The sequence below is a fragment of the Meriones unguiculatus genome, chromosome 15, assembly GCF_030254825.1.
Source record: "Meriones unguiculatus strain TT.TT164.6M chromosome 15, Bangor_MerUng_6.1, whole genome shotgun sequence".
Taxonomy (NCBI): Eukaryota; Metazoa; Chordata; class Mammalia; order Rodentia; family Muridae; genus Meriones; species Meriones unguiculatus.
In genome coordinates this window covers 77,057,673-77,081,065 of record NC_083362.1, presented here as the reverse complement: position 1 = coordinate 77,081,065, position 23,393 = coordinate 77,057,673, and the positions used below count along the sequence as shown (strand labels likewise).

Here is a 23,393-nt window from a genome sequence, read left to right as displayed (position 1 = left end):
CTCATCAGGTCCAATGTATTGGCTTAATCTTTCATGGTAAGGAGCTACTTTACATCTTGCATCCATTCCAGAAATATGAGGATGTTTTCAATACATTCTCTGAAAGTCTTCCATTTCTTTTTCACCTTGAGTCTTGGTACATGTAGGATTCATTGTGGTCTGTAGTGTGAGTAGAGACAGTTATGTTCTCCAGAGAAGTAACTGTCCAGGCCAGCATGCTTAATCAGTCTTTTGTCTTTTGCACAGTGATCTCCAGTGGTTCCTGTCAACTTCCTGGGAGTATCTCTGCTGCTTCCCTCAACCCAGAACTGTGTTGCTGGGCAGGCGGCTGGGACAAGCTGGCTCATCAAGACCATGATCTTTCCATCATTTTCACAGTGTCTTTGCCTAGTTCTGTTATTGGGTTTTCTACTCCCTGGTAGGGTGAACGAGGGCTCCCCACACTTGTATGTCTTTGGAGAATGTCCTCTAAAATGATCACTTGGTGGAGACGTGGCCAGGAATGAATGTCTTGGGAATGATTCTTACGGCAAGATTTTGAAATATTACCTAAGGTTATGATGACAGTATACAATTATTTTGACCAGTTTTCTGTTTGTTTGTTTGTTTGTTTTAGCAACCTTAGAAAGTTATGGTTTTAGAAATGTGCCTATTTTACAGTCTCTGAAGTGTACCGTATATGAAGTAACTGTTCTTTTTTTAGTGTCTAATATTTTGGCATGCATGCATGTATATATGTATACATGTATGTATTATATAAATTTGTAAGTAAAAATGTTTGTCAGTGCCTGGAATGGAGCCTGAGCTTCAGTACGTGACATGCTCACTCACTGCCTCGTGCCCTGCTTGTCTCTTACCTTTTAATTTGTGACTTTTCTTTATTTTCTGAATCCTTGTTACTGCAAATTTGTCTGCTTCATAGTCATTTCAAAGAACCCATTGTTTTTGTTTTTCAACTTGTTGGTGTTAGAAGCATGCAATGAAATGTTTCACTCTTCATTCATATATTTATCTTGTTTTTGCATTTGTTCTGATATTGTTTAATTTCTTAATATAGCTCTAACTTAAAAATCTGTATTCTCATTGTCAGATATAAAGTTTCTACTTTAGTTTTTTTAAAACATCTCTCTCTCTCTCTCTCTCTCTCTCTCTCTCTCTGTGTGTGTGTGTGTGTGTGTGTGTGGACACGCATCACGACATACTTGGAAGTCAGAAAACATCATGTGGAAGTTGGTGCTTTTCTTGTACTGTGTGGTTCTCAGGAATCAAATTCAGGTCATAAGGCTTGGCAGCGAGCGCCCAGGTGACACTGAGCTGTCACCTTCACAGGAACATCTGTTTGTTTGTTGTTTCTGTAACAGTCTCCTGGCTGCGTGATGCAGCCCCGGCTGTTGTGGAGCTTGAATCATAGACGAAGCTAGCCTTGCACTCAGTCCTTCTCCTGCCTCTGCCCACCACGTGCTGCAGCGGCCACCAGGGACCTTCTTTTTCCAGTGTGAAGATGACACCATTTTCATGCTTAGACAAGAGTGACAGCTCTTTCGCATCAGATGTCCCCTCAGCACTTGTATGTCTCTGGGGTTACTTAGTTTAAGTTTGCCGCAGGATCTGAGTAACATCCTCACGGTGCCTGGTACATATCACAGTCCCGGGTTAATCCATAGGCCTCTCTTCCCTACCTTGTTTTATTACCTAGTCTGGAGATTTCTCTGTTGGAGGTGGGTGGTCTTGTAGTGGAGTTTGTTCTAGGGCTCCCATCAGCTTGCAGCTTCTTGGTTTCTGTCCACGTATGTCATTGCTATTTCTGTGGTAGTCTCCACTATAGTGGTAATGTATCAACTGTTCTGTCTTCTGTCTGGATCCCCAGAGGTGAGCCAGCGTCCTGGTTCCTGTGCCCATGGTCACTCAATAGGAAGAGCTCACTTACACATTGGGTGGCGGGGGGAGGGGTTCACTGGTCTTTTTTTGGGTGGCTCTGTGGGTGTTTTTTGAGACTGTCTCAATGTTACACTTTTCCACTTGGTTGTGTTTTCTGTGTCTGTAGGTGTATATCTTCCACTTTGGAAATTTTTAGCCGTTGATTTTTTTCCCCCCTTAATCTTGCCTCTCCAGAGTTCTGGCAGATCCAAGCCCTCACTCTGGAACCTAAATCACAGGACTGAGACATACATAATGCTGGCGTGCCTCTCCCTGCCATGTGGAATGGCCAAGTGGGAAGACTGAACGTACAGGGAAGTGATGGGCAGATGAGGAAGGAGTGCCTCTCCATGTGGAAGCTTGGGTGTGCTGTGGGACACGGGGACTCCCAGGAAGCTTCGGGCCTCTGAGGTTAGAGGAAGGCATGCCAAGACTCCCCAGAACACTCGGGGCCTTGGTGGAGCTGCAGAGGAAAGACTTGCATGAATCTGTTCCAGAGAGCAAGGACTGATACTCAGCCTGTCACTGTTCCTAGCTGTTGAAAGAGAAGCCAGATCCCTCATGCTGGGCCTGGGCCTGGGCAGTGCTCAGCCCCTTTGTGTATACATCAGAGTCATGGGCATTGTTCCTCCCGAGACAGCAAATTCTAAGGGTAGCAATGCTGGCCGATTTCGTTGGTCAACAGCAGTGTCCTGATGCCAAGAGCCCTCTAGTCACTGCCTTTTATTCTGGCTATCTGCCCACAGTCTTCACTCTGTTCTAGAGCCTTCCACAGCATAGCTACCTTCCCAGGGAACTTTGGTGCATTCAGTTTTCTGTTTTTATGAGGTCTGGGCTGTGGCTGGGGTGTTAGGGACCCGCTGCTTGAACTCGCTGAGCACATAGCATGTTGGATAGAGGCTGTAGAAGAGCTGGTTTCCTCTGTGTGATGTCTGCGAGTCACAGACTCACAGAGGCTGTGTACTGTGTACCTCTGGACCACGCGTCTGACTCAGTCAGGAATGTGAAGGTAACTTCATGCTGCTTCTCTTCCCTTCGTTCTCAGACACCACAGAGAAGTGCTTTTTTGGTTTGTTCTATTTTTTATTTTTTTTGCCAGCAGGGGTGTCTGTGTGTCAGGAGTGGTAGGGGTAGGTGGACCTGTATTAGCCTCTCTGACCTCAGAACCTAACCGGGGACTAAGGAAGCCCTCTTCACTTCTCTAGTGTCTCTGATGTCTGATGAAACTGGAGGGCCCAAGTCCTGCTTACACAAAGGGAGGCTGATGAAAAATTTTCTTTTATGTCCCCAGGCTCCTGGTTGCCCCTCACCTGTGTGCTTAGCATGTGTCATGTGTAGGCCAAGGAACCTGGCTTAGGGCCAACTGTCTGAGGTGTTCTAAGAAAGGACAGGGTTGTTCCATCTCAGGGCTTGGTGTGTGGTCCTGAGACACAGAGGGGACATGACATGAATTTGGGCCCCCATCTTTATACACTCATCATTATGTAGCTGTCTAGGGTCTCCGCCAGGCCACAGAGGAGGACAGTGCAACCAGTCCTGATCAGACCTGATAAGCTAGGGTCAGATGGAAGGGGAGGGGGACATAGGGAGAGGCATGGGAGGAGATAAGGGAGGGAGGATGGAATTGGGAGGGAATGCGGGAGAGGGCTACAGCTGGGGTACAAAGTGAATAAACTAATTAATAATTAAAAAATAAAAATAAAAAAGATTTGGACTGCCTCTGGGGGTCCAGAACACTTCTCCTCTTTGTTCTCTTCCTTCCTCCCCTAATTTATGCCTGGCTTTCAGGCAGCCACCATCATACCTATTAAGGAAGGCAATCCCTGGACATTTGGCCCCTTGTGTTGGCCAGCCCCAGGCTGCTCCAGTTTAAGAGCAGCATTAAGGTCAGAGGACACATACTGATGTAACTAGAAAGTAGTAAAGGCACTAAAAGCATGGTCGTTCGTTGTGCATGTGGTCAGACTTCTGGCTTGTGGATAGTATGTGAATGAAAGTTTCCAGTCTGCCTTTGCCTGTTAATTCCTGACCCTTGTGTCAACCTAAGATGGACTGTTAAAAAAAAGGGGTGGAGAATTCTTCCCAGATCTGTTTCCATGTTTTCTGCCTCAGGAGGGCCGCCAACAGGGCTTTCTTCTGTCCTTGATGCTTACTGGGCTCTGGATGTTGTCTTAAGCCTTCTCTCGGACAGATCACTGAGCTGGCTGGAGAGCTGACTGCCCCCGCTGGGCACTTCATGTTTGTGGGTTGAACAGTTGCAGTTCTCTTACCTGCATGAGCACAACTGGGGCTAGCTGGATGGCAACGAGCTGTCCTGCAGGCTATGTAGGTTTGCCCTGCCCCTGTTTCTTTGTCATTATGCTTTTCTTTCATGAATTCGTCTAACCAGAAACAGTCCATACAGAACTCTCTACCCTTCCTGTACTCTCCAGGCTTCTCTTGTTATCTTGGTCACCTCTGTGTGTAGAAGTATTTTCTGGGCTCACTTTGTAGCTAACAGGTGTCAAGAGTACAGAGGTCCAGCATGTACAGTTCTAACATGAGGCCCTATGCTGCCTTTCTCAGTTGTTCCAGAAAGGGTGGTGCCTGCCTCAGAGTGTGTGTACTGGTTATGGCATGGAGCCACCTCCCACTCCCCCCACCGGTACCAGCTCCATGCCCAGCACTTCTCACAGAAGCTCAGTGCTCCTTTGTGGTGCTGAGGTGTCTCTTAATGCTCTGATTGACACGATACTGAGTAGTCCCCAGAATCATTAGCCTAGTTTTGAACTCAAACCTGGCTCCAGGGCCCACGACTTGCCAGTGCCCTCCTTGCCATCCCTATGCCAGTGTGTCGTCTTGTATCGCAGTTCCATACTAAAAATCTTGCAGAAAGATCCCCTGTGAGTAGGCCCTGTGAGTCAGAAGGCTCCAGCTTTCAGATATGGATGTAGCCTCTGTTACAGGCCTTGTGTTACAGGGATGTCTGTAGGAGGCAGGAGGCTATGGAGGACCACCCCATTGCGTATGGAAGGCACAGAGCCACAGAGGATCGCCTTCTTTGGAAGAAGCTGTCTTGACACAGTATGTCGGCACTGTCCCTTGTTTGTGGTCTGCTTGGGTGTTTCCTGCCTGGAAAAACCTGCTGTAGGAAAATGGGCAAGTATACTGGAGGTAGCACTGGTTTAAGGAGGATGATGGGACCCCAGAGCGAGACACACCTGGTGCCAACTGTGGCCTTTTGTTTTCATAGTGAAAATATTTCAACGATGCTCCTTTCTACCTCCATCCCCAATGTTCCTGTTTTCCCTGGGGTTGGGTAGGTAGATGGCTACTACCTGGGACGGAGAATGCGTCTTGTGGTCCTCTAGCTGCAAGCTCTCTAGCCCAGCAGTAATTGAGGATCAGCCTTTGGTTAAGAACAGAATCCAAGTCTCAGGTAAAGGGAGGGACCAGTGGTCAGGCGAGCCGTCCTGCAGGCCCTTCAGTGAGGCACTCAGTCCTGGTGTTTCTGACCCTGCCCACCCTGAGAACCGCTGCCCTAGCTGAGCTGTGAGTTCTGGCTCTCCTGGGCTTTCTTAGGATTCCTGATGCCAGTTGTTTATACTGGGGCTTTCTCTGGGTTTGGTGCTCACTGGCTGTGGGTCCACAAGCAACTTACTTAGACAACCGGTTTAACCTTTCCCACTTGTGTGATAAAGCCCAGTTGTACTGACTCCTATGGAGTCTTTATGAATATGAAACAAGCCAGATGTATGGCTTCCAGCAGACTGGCCTACAGATGGGGTTCCAGGAAGGAAAGAGGCTTCCCATAGTATTGGAGACAATAGTTTGCATTCCCGCCTAGGAGACAGAAACATGGGGTGAAGCAGTGCCTAGAAAAGCATGCTGCCTCTTACTGACTTCCAGAACTGTGCATGGAAAACTCAGCTCAGAGATAACATTTAGCATAAGCTGTGTGAAGCATGTGTGTCTCCTGCCCAGTGCCAAATGGAAAACCTTTCTGTATATGAACCCACAAATACCTTTCTTTACATTTTGATTTCAGCTGAAAAGAAAACCATAGAGCATCCTCTGTGACATCGTTAGTTTTATTTTTTTTTTCAAGCACAGTTTCTATTCTAGTGAATTGCTAACAAATCTCTCTAGCATTTTGTACAAGCATTGCAGTGAGGCAGAGAGAGCTGGTACAGAAGACTTCCCTGTATGTGTGGATCAAGCCATGCTACCATGCTGTGCCTACTCCCTACAAGACAGTCTTAGATGTTTGCCTTCGAAAGGGCTCTTGACTTTCCCACTATAACTCCTCGTGCATACATTTGTGCCAGCACATGTGCCCATTAAATAATTGTAATTCCATTTCAGACATCTGGGAAAGAGGATATTGCCAATAAATCAGACTTTTTTTTAGTAGCGTCTAGATAGGACTCTTCAGTCCTTGTGAGTAATGATCTTAATAAGTTTGGTGCTCCAAGTGCCAAGGCAAGATGGAGTTCGAAACAAGTGTGCAATTTCATTCACTTTTGAAATATACAGGAACGACAATAAGAACATAATATGTCACAAGTCCCAACCGATAATAGCACTCACCCCAATAGCTGGAGTCTGATTGCCAAATATGTGACACCCCCCCCCCAATGAAGGCCAAGAAAATTGTAAGAGCCAGATCAGGTCATCATGTCCCATGAGATTGGAGCTAGTCTGAAACCTTTGGGCTTCAGAGCTTAGGCCAGCCCCAAGACTCTCTGTGACTGAGGACAGGACTATTTGACTATCTGTGAGATCTATAACTAAGAGAGAGAGACTCGTGTCATCAGGATATTGTAAAATGCACCACCCACACTTGAAGAACACTCATCAATTTTAAAACTTGGCAAAAAAAGAAAAAAAAAAGTCAAGCGCTTGTCCTGCCTTTCCTATAAAACCCTCTTGTCAGAGTAACAAGACAAAGAGCTTTTATAGAAAGAACCCAGTGAATACACGGAGAAGCAACTAAGGAACCAGAAGGGGGCTATTGGCAACAGGCATGGTTAGCTGCTAACACCCACCTGGGCTGTCTCAGCCAGTTGACACTCGCCTAGCTTCCCAGGCTCAAGATGGAAAATCAAGCCAAATCTGCCAGGCCCTAGGAACATACCCCAGTTGAAAGAAAGCCAGGACAGGGAGTTTATTGATCCAGGCATCATCAGTAGAGCTCCAGGGACGTAGCCAGAGAGGGGAGGGGAGGGGAGGGAGAAGGAGGAGTTTCCCTTCACAGGTGCTGGCAGTGGCTTTGGGAGATACAGTTTTCTGGCAATGCTTGACCTTACTGGGTCCTGATTTAAACAGTATAAGATTCATTGTTTAGACAATGAAGTGTATGGTGACTTTTTGGTTACTTGATAACATGGGATTTTTGCTAACTTACCTGGATATGCTGCCAGTATCTTCTTGTTCTATTAGAAGATTCCAGAGACGTTTGTTGGCTGTGCATGGATAAAGCGTGTGAAGGAGGAGATGTAGATAGGTTTATGGAAGGTGTGGAAGGACCCAGGTGAGGAGTCCATTGCCTGGTTCTCTCTGCCTTGTGTACTTTGAAAAACCAGCTGTTTATTTTGTGTGCGCATGTGTGTACACGCGCGTGCTAGCCCACATGCCCACAGTGCAAGTCAGCTCTGTCTTCCACCATGTGGGCTCTGGGGCTCGAACTTGGGCCTTCACATCTACCAACTAAACTGTCTCACTGGCCTTGCTTTGTGTACTTTTGAAGTTGTCCCCTAAACACTTAAAAATGAACATCCAACAAAGGGTCATGAGCCAGCCAAGGTGAGAGGGTCCCATGGTCCACATCCGGGAGGGTGGGGAGTGAGTCTGGGAAACCTCTGCTTAACCGACAGACCCAACAAAGCCCCATCCCTCTCAGAACACTGAGAGTGGCTGGGTGTTGCCGCAGAGTGCCTTTCCCTCAGGAAAAGGAGTGAGAGCAATCAGTCTGCTGGTGTGGAGGCAGAAGAGCCCCACTCTTTGCTGTGCTGCATAGCTCTGTTTCCCTTCTAAAGGTGTCTAATTAAAGGTTTGTTTGCTGTAGACTATGACCCAAGGGCCCTCTGCCTGGGTCACTGGATGTGTAACTAGAACAGGGGCCAGGGTCCCTATATTCACGGTAAGTGTCAGGCCCTTCCAAGGCCTTCATTCTTCAGGCCTGAAGTAGAAAGTCTTCTCTGGAGAGAGAAGGTGGCCATGCGCACCAAGCTGGGGGTCTCTCTAACTGATGTCCTCAGTGTGAGAATCCACTCAGTTCTGTCCCACCTGAGACAGGTGGTCCCAGGCCAGACGGAGAAGCAGGGACTGCAGAGCAAATTCCTCCTCATATGATTTACTGGAGCTGTTCTACACCCCAGTGGCCATGGATCTGTGCAGCACAAACACTAAAGAGCTATTGTTCTTTGAATGGGCTGTGTGGTTTGTCAAAATAGGAGAAATAATGACAGACTCCAAAAGATAGGGATATACGTTTACGGAATCCCATTGGGTAATAATTTTTTTTTTTTTTTTAAAGGAAAATAGGAGTAAATGGAAAAGAAAGCTAGAGGATTGTTTCAGGGGACTCATTGTCACAGATTTGAAGTTTCAGAAGAGGAAAAGGTGGTGTCAGTTGATCCAGAACGACCCTGAAATACCTATGAGAAGTGTCCCTCCGCTGGAGTGCAGGACTCAGCACTGAGGGACCAGTGAGGTCTACACACAGAATATGGAACTTGAGAACAGGGAGCCCAGGCAGGTGGTCACAGGGCATCAGGAGAAAAAGTCATGAGGCAGGGTCCAGATGCAGTGGCTTCCTGTTGTCAGTGACAGACTCAGCAGCAAGAAGTGCTTTCACATTTCTGAAGTCTTGGTCTTCAGTCTGGAGGCGTCCACAGCCAAGGGAACAGGCTGTGTCCCTGGCGCAGGCCCACCTCTCCTTCCTTCTTTCCAAGTCAGGTTGGGCCTGAGCTGCTGCAGAATGAGAATCAACCTAGAACAAGAAGTGTAACAAAGGTCATGGGAGACTTTTGTGGGGCTTAGGCCAGAAGTTCAGGAAGACCTATCTGGCTAAGAGACCGGGATGCCTTGTCCACGTGGGAGCAGGTGGACTTTTAACACAGGCATTTCTGTGGCTGGCTAGCTGGCATTGCTCTTTTGCAGACCAAATACCCAGCTGAGCCCATTTAGACATGTTTTGACCCACATCACTCTTCCTGCTCCTTGTCCTGCTACCCCAGTTGCCTGAGGACTTTGCTTTCTCTCCCTTTCTCAGAGGCGGCTCAGTAGCACCTGAGTCCTAGAGTGGCCATGTTGCAGGGAGAAGAGTAGTACTAAGCAGCTTGCTTCCAAGCTCATGGGAAGTCTGTGCGAGTGCCTGCCAGTCACAGTGCTGGGTACTACTTGCTACTTGGCATCACATATATACTTGCCCCAGATAGGCTCTGGTCATTTGTTCCGCAAGTTTGGGCTCCAGAGACCTCTCTACCTTAGCCTGTCACTTACCATTATGCTTCCCTCATGTCCACTGCCTTTATTCTGACCAGAAAGATAATACACTTTCAGGATTGCCCATGCCACAAAGAAGCAAGAGAAAGTTTAGTAAGGGCCAAATGTGTTTTCTTTGGGTAAGTGCATGGGGTTCCCAGGGACTCAGTGAGACAGAATCTGACACTAAGGTGGCATCCTTGGTAGTGGATGACAGGCCACACCGCAAGATTCAAGTTTGCATGGCCAGTGTTGTCATCTCCTTCCTCCCACTCCTGCTCTCCCCCTACCCCTATAACAGGCAAATGTCAGCAAGAGGAAACCATAGCTGCGTGGTTGAAGCATCTATTATTTTCCCTGGAGCTGAATGAGTTATTCTTTATTGAGGCGACCCTCGACTCTCATGTGTTTCCTGAACAGTGCTGCTTTCATTCCGTGTCTGTGTGATGGCGTGAAGTGGTGTCAGGGAGAGAGGAGTGACCCACGTAATGGAAAGCAGGATCTGGGAGGGAGAGCTGGAGGCTTTTCCTGTAGGAGGCCTTGCTCCCAGCAGACCTGCTATTCTCCTTGGAGCACTGAATGTGGTCTTTGTGTCCTCACTGACGTCATAGGCCCAATTGTATTGATAAGCTTTTCAAAGCACAGCCTATGGGGGAGTTTTCAACCCCTCCATAGAATATTCCTGAGCATACAGGCGTTTTTGTTTTGATGCTGCGCTCTTTAATAAGAGAGCATTTCGTTTTCTTCTCCTGGAGCCCTAGGTCAAAAGCACCAGCAGCCTCTGTTGAGAACTTGCGGCATTTCCAGTGATTTTGATACAGAAACAGCACAAGTCATTCCTGACGCAGCTGCCAGTGCCGTGCTCTCATTAGTGAATGGGGACCATGGCTTCAGTCTCTGCCGCTGGTACTGGAGCAGGCTATAGCCACGCTCTTGGCCTCCTGATGATGGCTATGGGGCTGGGCAGGCCATGTTCTTAGGAGCCCTTGGCCAAGTCTCTTTGCCTGTGTGGATTCCAGGCCTCATTTTGTGTCTGCCAAAGTGGCCTTACTTGAGAGGGGGCAACAACAACAGCAGGTTATGGGGTGTGAGCCACAGGTAAGAGCGAGCCTTTGATCTTATCCTGCTCCCAACTTGGGTAGCCAGGAGTGGAGATCTCATTAGTACTTGAGGACACAGGCCAAGGTAGTCGTTCTGTCCCCTAACACTTGTGACAAGGAAATGCTTCTTGGAGCTCACTGGCAGACTTCACTGAAGGGCCAGTGCTGGCACCCAGCACCTCCCTCTGCTTTCATGTAGAACAACTGAGCCCACTGTGGACTAGAAGAGGGGTCTCAGTGGACTGTTTTATGGGTCTTGATTGCTCTGTAGTGCTTGAGCTGTGAGAATGATGCCCCTTTACCTTCAACCCTCTGGAGACCTGTGGTCCACAGGGAGCACAGAACAGGAGGGCTTGGAACTAGCCCTGCCTTTGACTTCTTCTTCAGCTGTTGGGCTCCTGGAAGTTAGGAAGTGGGGACTGGCCACCATGCATTTCATGTATAGAGTAATGGAGAAGGAGACCTGGGGAAAATCCTGACCTTTGCCTTGGATGGCACTCATATAGGAAGTTCAGATCCTTGCGGGACAGGAAGTCAGGGTAATGCCTGAGTGAAGAGGGGGCAACAGCTTATATTTATTTGTTCATCATGCGTGAGGAGTCTGGTAACACCCCACTCACCTTTCAGTCTGGCTTACAGTTTAAGGATCCTTACAAGTACCCGAAGGTTACAGCTTCAAATACAGCTTTAAAAAGATGCCACAGGAACTCAAACAGTAAGTTGAACAACTGGTAAAGATGCAGCAGAACTCAAATCAAGCAACACGTTCTGCCCCATGCTGTCCTCAGCTTTACTTTGTTAACATAAACCTGTGTTCAGTGCATGGCCAGTGCCTTCACAGGGTCCACTCCCCTGTTCTTCAAAGAGTAAACACATTTGCTCACACGTGCTGGCTGTTGGTCAGAGAACCCGATAACCCTTTTACATGCCTCGGTGGGGTGCTAGCCAGCCTTACCTGTCGGCCAGGAGCTGTGCTGCCTGTGTTGCAATAAGAAGAATGTCAGTGCTGTACAATTGGCCTGTGACTTAAGAAAGAGCTTCAGTTGTTACCACACTCATTTTAGCATCCTTTGGACCAAATATGAATGCGGTTTCCTTATAACAGGCTTTCAGACCAGCCTCAGAACCAGGGAAGTGCTACTGTGGAAACTGCCCCACCTGACTGTCACTCCAGCCTTCCACTGAGGAGGAGCTGCTTAGCAGCCCAGTCTTGCCACTGCTTAGAGCTGCCCATCCTACCCCCAGCTGCCCTCTGCACACCACACTTCCCCTGCTAATCCCTAAGCCTTCAGTACTCCATCAGCTGTGCCCACGGGGGCCAGAGGAAGGTATTGGATCCCTTGAAGCTGTAGTTATAGACAGTTGTGAGCTACTAAGCATGGGTGCTGGGAACTGAACTCTGGTTTTTTTGGAAGAGTAGCAAGTACATTTAACCTTTGAGCCATCTCTCTAGGTCTGCTATCCCTGTTGCCAGTATATGGCTACATTAGCAGAAATGATTGGCCTATCATGTTCTTAAAGTTAACCAGAGTGACCCTTTTAAAGGTTGTGTGTTTGGTATTTTAAACAGCTGCTAGGCATTTCTAATGGTAAAATTAGGACTGGGCAGATGGCATGATCTTGTGCCCAGCATCTTTGATACAGCCTTGTTAATATATAGATCGTAAGTTATGTCAGTAAAATTATAGCAGGAGTCACAGCTGCCCCTCCCCCAGGGCCAAGTGCGGTAAAACACAGGAAAAGACAGCTTGTGAGCTGTGAGACAGTGCAATGCTTTTATTCATTCTTAATGCATTTTTATTTCAGCTAAACTAGCACCGTTTAACTAACAGTGCTAGTTTATATTTGTATTTAACACCAATGAATATAAAATTGGTTTTTGATTGATTATAGGATAGTTTCAACCCTAATCTTTGTGTTCTAAAAGAAGGTGTCCACAGACTAAGCCCAGCAGGTACCGTATGCATCTGTAACTGAGAAAGATGATGTAACACACCCCAGAAAATCAGAGGCAGACTGACTAGCTTGAGTCAGTCTCATTTTAGGAGGAGATTGACAGGGTAAAGGATCATGTCTGTAAGTTAAAAATGAGGGGTGTAGGGGGGAAGGCAGGTAAAACCCCAGCACGTGGCAGCTACTTGTTACTTAGGTCCAGGTGGACAGCACAGCCCGGCCCCCCTGAGCACGAGGAAGGAACTCGTGCTGGGGCTTCTTCAGGAAGTCTTCCCCTTTCTAAACTGAGATTGCTCAGTTAGTTCCTTACCCTCTATAATGTCTTATTCTTAAACCATGAAAATAGTTATTCTCTAAAGCCAGCATTATTTATCATTTACCATCTTGTTTCAATTTGTAATAAAACACATCAAAAAGGACAAAAAGGAAAGGAAAGTAATCAGTCCTTTTTCCTGTATGTGAGAGAGAACATACACCCCCTGCCCATGGAACAAGCATAGACCAAGTTAAAATGCATCTAGTACCTAGCTGAACTAAGGTCCAGAAGGTGTCAACCACCCCGTAGGCAGCCAGAACCTCTCCTCACTGATGCCAAGGAGCAGAAGTTTTGGCTGATCTTCACAGGGTGTGGTAGAAGAGGTTAGGTCACGGGCCACAGTAGGGTTTTGTTGGATATGAAGATCCAGTTGCCTTTAAGTTGCTCAGTGTCCCAGTGTCTGGGCCGGCTGTTGGCTTTGGGTTCTGTCTGTTCTTACCTCTATCATTCCAGTCCTGGGGGATTCAGTGGAGACCCACAGGAACCAAATCAGAAGTCATGGTGCTACCAGAACCTGTTGCTCAGAAGACCGTGACTTTCATAAGGGAACCAAGAGAGTCTGCAATATGACCACACCCTTCCCTTTCTGATCCTATCCTGAACTCTTCTCTGGGAAAGCTGTATCTTGAGGCAGAACCCCAGGATTCTGGTGACTGTTAGATCTCTTCCCAGCCTAACCCTAGAAGGAACAAGGCAGAGTCCTGGGACCAAGGATGCAGTGATTTGGCAACTGAGGCCAGCTTTGGGATTTGGTGTTTGGGACCGGCTACAGGAATGCCAGAGACCAAGAACAATAAGTACCTTTCCTACTCAAGTCTGTGTGTGCTCAAGATTGTCAGCTACAGTTTACTCAAGTCTGTGTGTGCTCAAGATTGTCAGCTACAGTTTACTCAAGAAGAGGGCAAGGGGAGTTCTTAGTCCAAGACCACCCGCATCTATAAGGAGAAAGCTGTAAGGTTTTAACCAGAAGCAGGGATACAGGATAACCACTATTAGAGAGGACTCTGGTCAAGTACATAAGGTGCCAACGTGAGGGCCAGAGGCTGGATATAAGGCATCTGCCACCACTGTTGTCCTCGAACTTCCCACTAAATGTGAGTCCCTTCCAATAGGCAATGTTCTTGCCTCCTTCCCTTGGAGTCAGTGCTTGTATACGGGCAGATAAAGCACTGTGACCTGGGCAGTGGGGAGGGGCTTTCTGGGGGGGAGCGTCTACAGGGCTCTTTCCCTAACCCTGTGAAGGCCTACACAGCTGCCTCTTGACAGGCGCTGTATAGATTGTGGCAGGAATCGGGCTTCATCAAGTTGGTAATTTATTCTTTTATTGCTTATTGTGTTTTAAAAATTTTGTGTGCATGCGTATGTGCATTTGAGGGGGATTGGTTTGGTCATGCATACTGTGACACACATGTAAAAGCTAGAGGAAAACTTTGAGGAGTTGGTTCTCTACTTCCACTGTGTGAGCCCTGGGAATTGAACTCACATTGTTAGACATGGTAGCAGGTGCCATTACTCACACTGAGCTATCTCTCTGGCCCTGTGCTGATAATTTAAAACTTACCTTTCTCCCACATTTTTTTTCTCACTTTAATTTGGAATCAGTTTTGTAAGCACTGAGACTGACCCAGCTTCTGTTTTAAATCAGAACCACGGTGGCCTCTCCTTTGCAGAACATGGGCAGTGTGAGTGCAGAAGCCACCCTGATGAACACTCTTGCTGCCCGCCAGGAGCTCACTTTATTGGCTGCAGTGGGTTGGGTAAACATGTTTTTCAAGAGGGTGCTCATTTTACCATGGCAACAGGCTCTCCGCTTGAGTGTCTATCTGGACCACTTCTATGGCACACACTGTTCTTGAGGCTCATACATAGCTCTGCAGTGGCTTCATTCAGAGAAGGGGCAGAAGCAAAGTGCAGATGGTTTGCCCATCCAAATACTGGCACTTGGCTCTTTGCATGGCTAAGCGGAGCTTTTTACTGTAGTTGCCCTTTATTGGCGTTTCAGGATGACGTTAGATGGGCGTTTGGGTGTGTAGTGGGGTCCTTTGAGATTAGGCCCTCCTGCTTTGTCAGAGGGTGGGGAGCAAGAACTCAGTGTCTCCTGGACAGATCTGCCACTGCCGTGAGATCTTTGTGCTTAACAACAGAGCCCCGGCAATCTGGAACCCTGAGCCTGTTAGGTCGTTGGCCAAGGAACACCAGATGCCCTCTGGGCCATGATAGTTGTCTTCTAGGCTTTACAGGAAAGAACGGACCCAGACCTTGAGACTAGCCTTGCTGCCACGTCAATCCGCTCTGGTGTGTGCTCTCTCCACAGTGGATGTGACTGCAGCGCTGCCTCTGCAAGTGGCCCCTGCAGCGGTGCCCATGGATCTGCGCCTGGACCACCAGTTCTCGCTGCCTTTGGAACCCGCACTTGGGGAGCAGCAGCTGCGGCAGGAACTTCTGGCACTGAAACAGAAGCAGCAGATCCAGCGGCAGATCCTCATCGCAGAGTTCCAGCGGCAGCACGAGCAGCTGTCCCGGCAGCATGAGGCGCAGCTGCACGAGCATATCAAGGTGAGCAGCCTGGGGCTCTGTGTCATATGCTCTTCTGTCCAGAGTCCATTTACCTGTGGACTGCTACGGCATGTGAACCAGGTACCCTCTGGGTGACAACTGCTTCTTCTTCCTCATGGTTGGTGTGTGGGATTTCATCGAGTGTTGAGGTATGGACAGGTGACAGCTGCTTTTTCTTGTGCCCAGGACGGTCATCATCCATCTGGTGTTTAGTCTCATGGACCAGATACCTTCTGGGTGACACCTGCTCCTTCTGTCCCCAGGATTGGCATCATCCATGGAATGCTAAGACTTGTGAACCAGATACCCTCTGGGTGGCACGTGATTCCTTCTGTCCCCAAGGCCCAGTCTTACCCACAGAGTGTCAAGACCCAGGAACCAGGTGACCACCATTGTAAGGCTGCTGCAAATGTCCTAGGCCTTATGGGTCCAGAAGAGGAGATAGGACCTCGTGGTGTAGAAGTTGCCTTCTGAAAGTGGATACACATGTAGAAAGATGGCCAACAGGAAGACAGCCCGAAAAGGAACAGACACCTCAAAGGACTCAGGGTTCATTGTGGTTTTCCTTAGATTTTCTCACTGACTTTTCATAAATGACCCTTCCCCCCAAAGAAAAACAAACAAACAAACAAACAAACAAACAAACAAACAGGAAAAAAGCCTGTTTAACAAAGACTGTTTTAATGCCTATTAATACTCTATAGCTATTTAATCTGATGCCAGAATTTCAAATTAAGAAGATTGGAAAGAAACATACAGGGGTGACATGTGGATGTTAAGTGGTGAGTCTAGCAATGCAGGGGTATCTCTGCTGAGAACCATGTTGAGCCATACTGTCCAGCAGAAACTACATTTTGCAGTAGTCACATTAAAGCAAAAAGCCTTCTCTGTCTAACAAATCACCCCAAAACATTATAGCTTTGGCACAGACAATATTTTTTTGCAGGTAAGGAATTGAGGAGCAGGCTTTGGGTTCTGACTCTCATGTAATTGCCCTGTGTTGGTCCAGATTCTCTCCTCTGAGGCCTAACTAGGCTTGGAATGGAGGTTGTAAGTTCAGATATCTATGTCCTCATGCAGGGCCTGCTCACTGCGTAGCAACAGCTTTGCCAGAACCACCTTGCCTACCCAAGAGAACAGGACCAAGGTGGATTCCCAGCATCTAAGACCCCTGGGCCTGGAGGTACTAACAGCTCTGCAGTACTGCCATCACCAGAACAGTCTCATAAGCCATGGGAGGGTCCTGGGCAGTGACTTCTGTCCGTAGGCCATGCTGTGGCTTGCTGAGGAGGCTGGACAGACCCTTCCCTGCTTCAGATAGCACATTACAGAGCCCCGCTTGCCCTGGTGAACAGGCTGTCTAGGTCACTTTCAGGGTTGTGTGTGCTGAGAACATGAACTGCTTAGGCACTGTGGGAAGAGAGGATCTAAAAGCCTCACCCTGGGCTCTGAGAGCTGTCTATAAGGCGGCCGGGGTCTTTGGTATTTTGATGGGTGCTCTGATAATTGTCCTGAGATGTGGGACTTCTGCTGCTGCTACTGCTGCTGCTCTGTGCTCTTGGTTTTGGGGTGTGCTAGTTAAGGACTGACTCTATCAGCACCAGACTCTTCATACTTCCTCTCCTACCTGATAGGAGAGACCAACACCAGGCCTAGGAAAGAAAGCCTTGCTGACAACAGTGGTCCAGTGCTCTGTTGTGGATGGCTAGGCATACTTCCCTGTTCTCCAGGACTAGGAGTTGGGTGTCTCAGACTGGCCTCAGGTAGGGACCATGTGCCCACTGGAAAACAGTATAAGTCATTTCAGATAATGGCACCCAGTGGTCCTGATGTGCCAGCTGAAAAAGTGCCACCTCACCAGGCTGCTTGTCTTATTCTCTACATGACCTATAGCCTCACATATCTGTGACTATTAAAAATCAATTTAAAGCCAGGGTCTTAGCTTTCTCATGTTCTGTGTAGCCAGCTCACAGCTCCTCCACAGCAGCTTCCTGACCCTTCTCACTGTTGGTTTTTAGAAGTTTATGGTCTGTCTTCCCTCTGTGCTTCCAGATCTTGATGCTGCATTGCATCTCTGATCAGGCCTATAGGACTGCCTCTGTCCTGTAACCTGTGAGCTTTTGGCTGTGCTTTGGAAATCCACTTTCAAAGGCTGGTTCTGTAGCCAGGTTTCTGGGCCTAAGTCCCTCTCTGAAAGCTGGCCCAGTACACAGGGAAGCTATGCTAGGGATACACCTAGGCTAATTCCAGGCCAGAAGCGGTCTCCATCCCTAAAGCAAGCAGTAGAGTGAGCCCAGTGTCATGTGACACAGGTTCAGGGAGGTGGACCTCTGCTGGACACAACCTAACTGTCCTGGCTACCTCAGAACTAACCACACCAGTGTGTGTACTGGCTTTCCTCAAGACTCTATGTGGACCCTGGCCAAAGACAGACTTGGGGATGCTGCTGAGTTACAGGTGACCTGTCCCTGCCATTGAACATTTCTCTCCGCTGCTGCTTATACACGCCAGCCCTGCCAGCAGCATGTAGCACACAGAAAGACAGGGCTGGATGTACAGTGGGAGGCTCTAGCAGGTGTAGTGAAGAGTAACTTTGTGTTCTTGTTCTGTGAATTGACTGGATGTTCCCATGGTTTAAACAATGAGAGGCTCAGAAATAAATCTCCCTGCCTACGTGAGTTTTCAGGGCTGTAGCGAGAAGCATAAAGACTTCCCTTGAGTTAGGGTCCCATCAGCCAGAGTGTTCTTTCCTGACCAGTCCTTGCTTAGCCCCCAGGCATCTGGTGTCAGTCCAGGTGAGTTCCTGGGATCGTGCTCCTCTACGCTACAGGTCTAGACCCATCTAGGAGAGACGCCATAGGCCCAGAAACCCAGCTGCAGAGCTGGCCTCTGAGACAGAACCCCAGAATCATAGAAAGTCAGGGTTACATTTTCCTTGGTGTTTTAATCATTTTTTTTTCATTAAAATTGGAACCATAAAGCCTTTAGACTGTTTAATTGTGTCATTGCATTAGCAGTCTTTTGTTTTGATGGTTTAAACTTTCTTTATGCCATCATATTGTTAATGACACTTGGCAGTGATGTTTGTCAGACAGATTTCTTGAACACACAATCTAATTAGTGTCATTAAATCATCAGTGAATTTGAATAGAATTTATAATTGGAACAGGAGCTGTTTTTAAAGTAAAACTTAAGTTGTTAATTTGGGGTAAACAAGGTCTTTCCAGGGGTTGTAATTCCCAGAATCACCCTATCCCAGCTGCAGGTCCCGCTCCTCTGCTCATTTCCCTGTAGCATTAATTTCTCGCCAGCCTGAAGGGTTGGGGTGCAGGCTGAATGGGGAGGTGGTGCTGTCTCATTAGCTGAAATTGGTCCTATAGAGGCTGTGTCTGTTTCAGACCAGGTGCCATGGAAGATGAAGACAGTGGCCCAGAATACCCACCCTGTGGGTTTCCGGTATTGTTTTAATGTTTAGAAGCACTGTTGTTTCACCAAGTGAATACTCTCTCTTAGTGTTTCTACTTGAAAAGTAGTGTGGGGTTAGCAGATAGCAGAGGACCCTGCCTGTTTCCTCACAAAGGCTTCAGACCCCAGAGCTGACCTGGGGCAATCACGGTCAGCCTTGTCCTCCGTGAGGACTTGGTACAGCAGGCTCCTCCTCTGGGGGAAGGTTGTTTACTCACTCCATCCTGAATACAAATGTGTGCCCTGCTCCTTCTGAGCCTGGCATGCCTCACCTGTCCTTTTGGATAAAGAATTAAATGTTTAATTACTGTCATGCATGCACTGTTCTGCTGAGCCCTGGAATTCATAGTTTTCTGTAATTGAGTTTCCTAAATAAATCCAGTCCCCCAACCTGAGGGGCCAATGGCCAGTCTAAAATGAGTGACATAGAAACTGATTTTCCAAGATGAACTTATTCAGAAATTTCCAGGCTATGCAGCTCATGACAGAGATGGATATAAACTGAGAGGCTGGGTGGGAGGCAACTGAAAGATTAAGAGAGCATCCATTCTGCTATGATGCCAGACCCTTGGGCACAAGGGGGTTGTTGTGGGGCTTGTGCTACAGTGTGTTAGCCAGCTGTCCAAAACAAGAGGCAGTGGCCAACACTTAGAGCCCAAGAGGCAGGACCAGGGACACTCCAGGCCATCTGTTCTTACTTCACTTCCCCCACTATCCTCTCCCACGTTCCCTGCAGGTCTTAGTCAGGGCTCCTGTTGCTATGATGAAACACCATGACCAAAAGCAAGCTGGGGAGGAAAGGGTTTATTTGGCCTTTGCTTCCACATCCATGGTCTGTCCCTGAAGGAGGCCAGGACAGGGACCTGGAGGGAGGAGCTGATGCAGAAGCCATGGAGGAGTGAGTGATGCTTACTGGCTTGCTCTCCTGGCTCGTTCAGCCTCCGTTCTTATAGACCCAGGAGCACTAGCCCCAGGGTGGACCCCACATCCCCCATCAATCACTCATTAAGAAAATGCCACAGGCTTGCCTACAGCCCCGTCTTACAGAAATATTTCTGTAGTTGGGGCTCCCTGCTCTCAGATGTCTCTAACCTGTGTAAAGTTGGTGCAGAGTTAGTACACTGCACACTCAAAACTGCCGGTGCACTCAGCCGTCTCCGTGCGCCTCGTGCCTGTCTAGTTTTTCCATGATGTTTTGTGTTGTTTTCAGTTGCAGTGCTGGTCTTTGCTTACAGGTGTGGGAGTGCTCTTTATGAATAAGGGACATTGTTCCAGCCTCCACTGTTCATTCTCACTTGACACAGAGTAGTTACCCACTTTTCTTACCATGAAATAAATGTTCTTTCTGAACAGATTAAACATGACGCCTCTGCTCCTTCTCATGTGCGTCTTTCCATGTCTGTGTCTTTAGCTTGCGACGTCCTTAATGCTGGCATCATGCAGCTCTGGCAGTACCCACATAGACGATAGACTGACTGTCCGTCTTCCCACACCTTGTTTCTCTACAAAGAACTTCCTTGGCTTGTCTGGCTTGTTTCTATTCCCAGATGAACTTCACAACCATTCTCGTGAAGTCTTCTGTGATTATTCCATGAATTACATGAGATTGTGGGGTAACAGCCTTTCTAGTATTGAATTTGTACTCAAGAAACATTGTTTATTCAGCTTTCTACCCTAGTAAATCCTGTTTTTCACATGAAACATATAATATATGCAAATGTTTAGTCTGGGATAATTTTTTATTTTTATTATAGTTTATTCACTTTTTTTTTTCTAGTTTATTCACTTTGTATCCCACCTGTAGCCTCCTCCCTCTTCCCCTCCCAATTCCACCCTCCCTCCCTTCTCTCCTCCCATTCCCTACTCCCAGTCCACTGATAGTGGAGGGTCCTCCTCCATCCATCTGATCTTGGTCTATCAGGTCTCATAGGAGTGGCTGCATTGTCTTCGTCTGTGGCCTTGGCAAGGCTGCACCACCACCACCACCCCCCAGGGGGAGGTGATCAAAGAGCAGGCCAATCAGTTCATGTCAGAGACAGCCCCCGTTCCCATTACTATGGAACCCACTTGGACACTGAACTGCCATGGGCTACATCTGTGCAGGGATTCTAGGTTGTCTCTATGAATGGTCCTTGGTTGGAGTATCAGTCTCAGAAAACACCCCTGTTCCCATTATTATTATTATTATTATTATTATTATTATTATTATTATTATTATTATTTGGTTCTGTTGGTCTCCTTGTGGAGCTCTTGTCCCCTCTAGGTATTTCTATGTCCCCCTTCTTTCATAAGATTCCCTGCATTCTGCCCAAAGTTTGGTTATGAGTCTCAGCATCTGCTTTGATACCCTACTGGGTAGAGTCTTTCAAAGGCCCTCTGTGGTAGGCTCCTGTCCTATTCCCTATTTTCTCCCTCTTCTGATGCTCATCCTCTCTGCTTTTCTGAATGGGGATTGAACATCTTACCCTCATCTGGGATATTTTGTATTTTTGTTTTTATTGTGAATAAATCCATTTCTGCATTTTTGTTTTTCATGCTCACATACTGCCAGTGTGTAGATGAGCCCTGGATTTTACCCTTACGTGTTATTGAGAATAAATGGGTAGAATTTTCTGGCATTGATTTTTTTTTTTTTTTAATGTCTTCTGGGTTATTGATGTTACCTGCAAACAAAAATTGTTTCCTTTTATTGTTCTTTGGAGTTAACTAAAATTTCCACAACTCTCTCAGGATCTATGATACCCTCCCTGGTACTTGTGGGACAGTCCCTGCTTTGAGCTGTAGGCAGCTGCTTTTGCAGGGTCCTGACTTAAGATCCTACTGTTGTCTTCCTGTCAGCCAAGACTTCTGCCTCTCTGAAGGAACAGCAGCATCCAAGTGCTCTTTACCATGCCCTAGCTTTCAAGATCCTTATAGTCTAAGTGATAGAGAATATAGCTCAAACTCAGGTAGTGGGCTCCAAAGGAAAATGAATCTGCTTCTGTGGCACTGGAAACTAAGGTGATGTTTATTTTGCTTTGCTATGTACATAGTTACTTACTTGTTACTGTGACCAGATACTTGAGAAACAGCAACTTGTGTGAGGAAGAGTTAATTGTGCCTCACAGATGAAAGGGGGTACATTCTGATAGTCAGTGATCAGTGATGGTGGCATGAAGGCAGTGAGGCAGAAGCATGATGGCTGGTCACTTTGGATCTGTCAAGAACACAGAAATTCTGATGCTCAGTACCACCTGTCCCCCTGCCACTATTAAATCTGGGGACCGAGCCCAGGGAATGGTGTCACCGCATTCAGGGCAGACCTTCCATCTGTTAAATCCGTCTGGAAACACCCTCACAGATGCACCCAGGGTTTGTTTTCTTGGTACTTCTAAATCTCATCAAGTTGACAGTGTGTCTTCACAGCGCTTATTCCAGGTAGCCCAGGACATGTTGCTTGAGACGCTATTCATGATAGAGAAGGACCCTGTGCCCTTGACTGACACTTGAGAAGTCATGTTCTCAGTTACCTGGTCAGCCTTAGGCACAAAGAGTTGTGCATCTAGGGTTCTCTATGCCCTGCATCTGGGGTTCTCTATGACAGGCCCAACCTCACCTTCTGCCTGAAGGCATTGATAGCCACTCTGTTGGCATTCTATGTCTCATTTGGGTCAGGAACTCCTGGCTCCTGAACACCAGGCTTTGTGTTTCCCAAATGTCCTGTAGCTCTGCTTTCTCCTCGGGGCTGTGGTGTCTACAGAGAAGAGGGAGCTGTCTGTGTATGGGTAACAGTAGAAGGTGCTAATCTTCACAGAACCTTGAATATGGTAGCGCTGGCTGCTCTTTGCCGACTCTGGACAGTTATATAGTTATCCCAGGTTCCTCTGTGTGGTAAAATGTCCAGGGCTAGGGATGCTAGGGCCAGGAGAGTGCTGGGCTAAAGGAAATGCTGCAGTTGAGACTGTTGATAGATGGGGTAAGGCTTGGAAGAGCTGTATACTCCAGGAGAGACACAGCCACTCTGAGAATACACACACACACACACACACACACACACACACGCACGCACGCATGCACGCACGCACACATTAAAAATGAAGGCTGCTGTGTTGCTGTGGGTGTCTGCCCTGGCACTGCTCCTGCCACCCTCTCCGACCACCTCCATTCTTCTTGACATACTGCACCCTAGTGCTGTTGCCCTGGCTCGTGGGATGCCTCCTATTCCAACCGTGGCACAAGCTCCCCTGCTGGTTCTCACCTCCCTTAGCCTCTACTGCTAGACGGTGCATATCATTTTAACATTGGAGTGTGTGGGTTCAGGGGGCAGTGAGTGACAGACACAGGGGGTGCTGCTCGCTGCTGGGTGTGCCTGGAAGGATGAGTTGTTTCCAGGGTACTGTAATGAGATTGCCTTTGGATCTGAGCCAATTGGTCCAGTGAGTGGAGATGGGAATGGTTTCTTACTGAGATTCCTGGGACATTTTAATCCACGTGCTCCATTACAAACCACGGACAAACAACACAGGTCCTGGCAGCTCCAGGCTCAGGGATGACTGTTGCTTTGCTCTGTTAATATGTTTCGACTAAAGAGCATAATGGAGCATGCCCTGTGCTTATCTCAGGAAAGCACATGAGATTCT

The 23,393-nt window shown here is 47.7% G+C and overlaps 1 protein-coding gene across 11 annotated transcripts in view; it reads left to right on the top strand.

Moving 5' to 3' along the window:
* The window catches only part of Hdac4 (histone deacetylase 4), a 260,524-nt gene that overhangs the window by 138,067 nt on the left and 99,064 nt on the right, over positions 1 to 23,393 (top strand). For 10 of the 11 annotated variants that reach the window (XM_060368864.1, XM_060368871.1, XM_060368867.1 and 7 more), the window contains one exon: positions 15,068 to 15,309. The exons of the other annotated variant lie outside the window; for it this stretch is intronic. In XM_060368864.1, the coding sequence (XP_060224847.1) occupies positions 15,068 to 15,309 (242 nt within the window). The remainder of the gene's footprint in view (positions 1 to 15,067; positions 15,310 to 23,393) is intronic. 11 annotated transcript variants of the gene reach the window in all.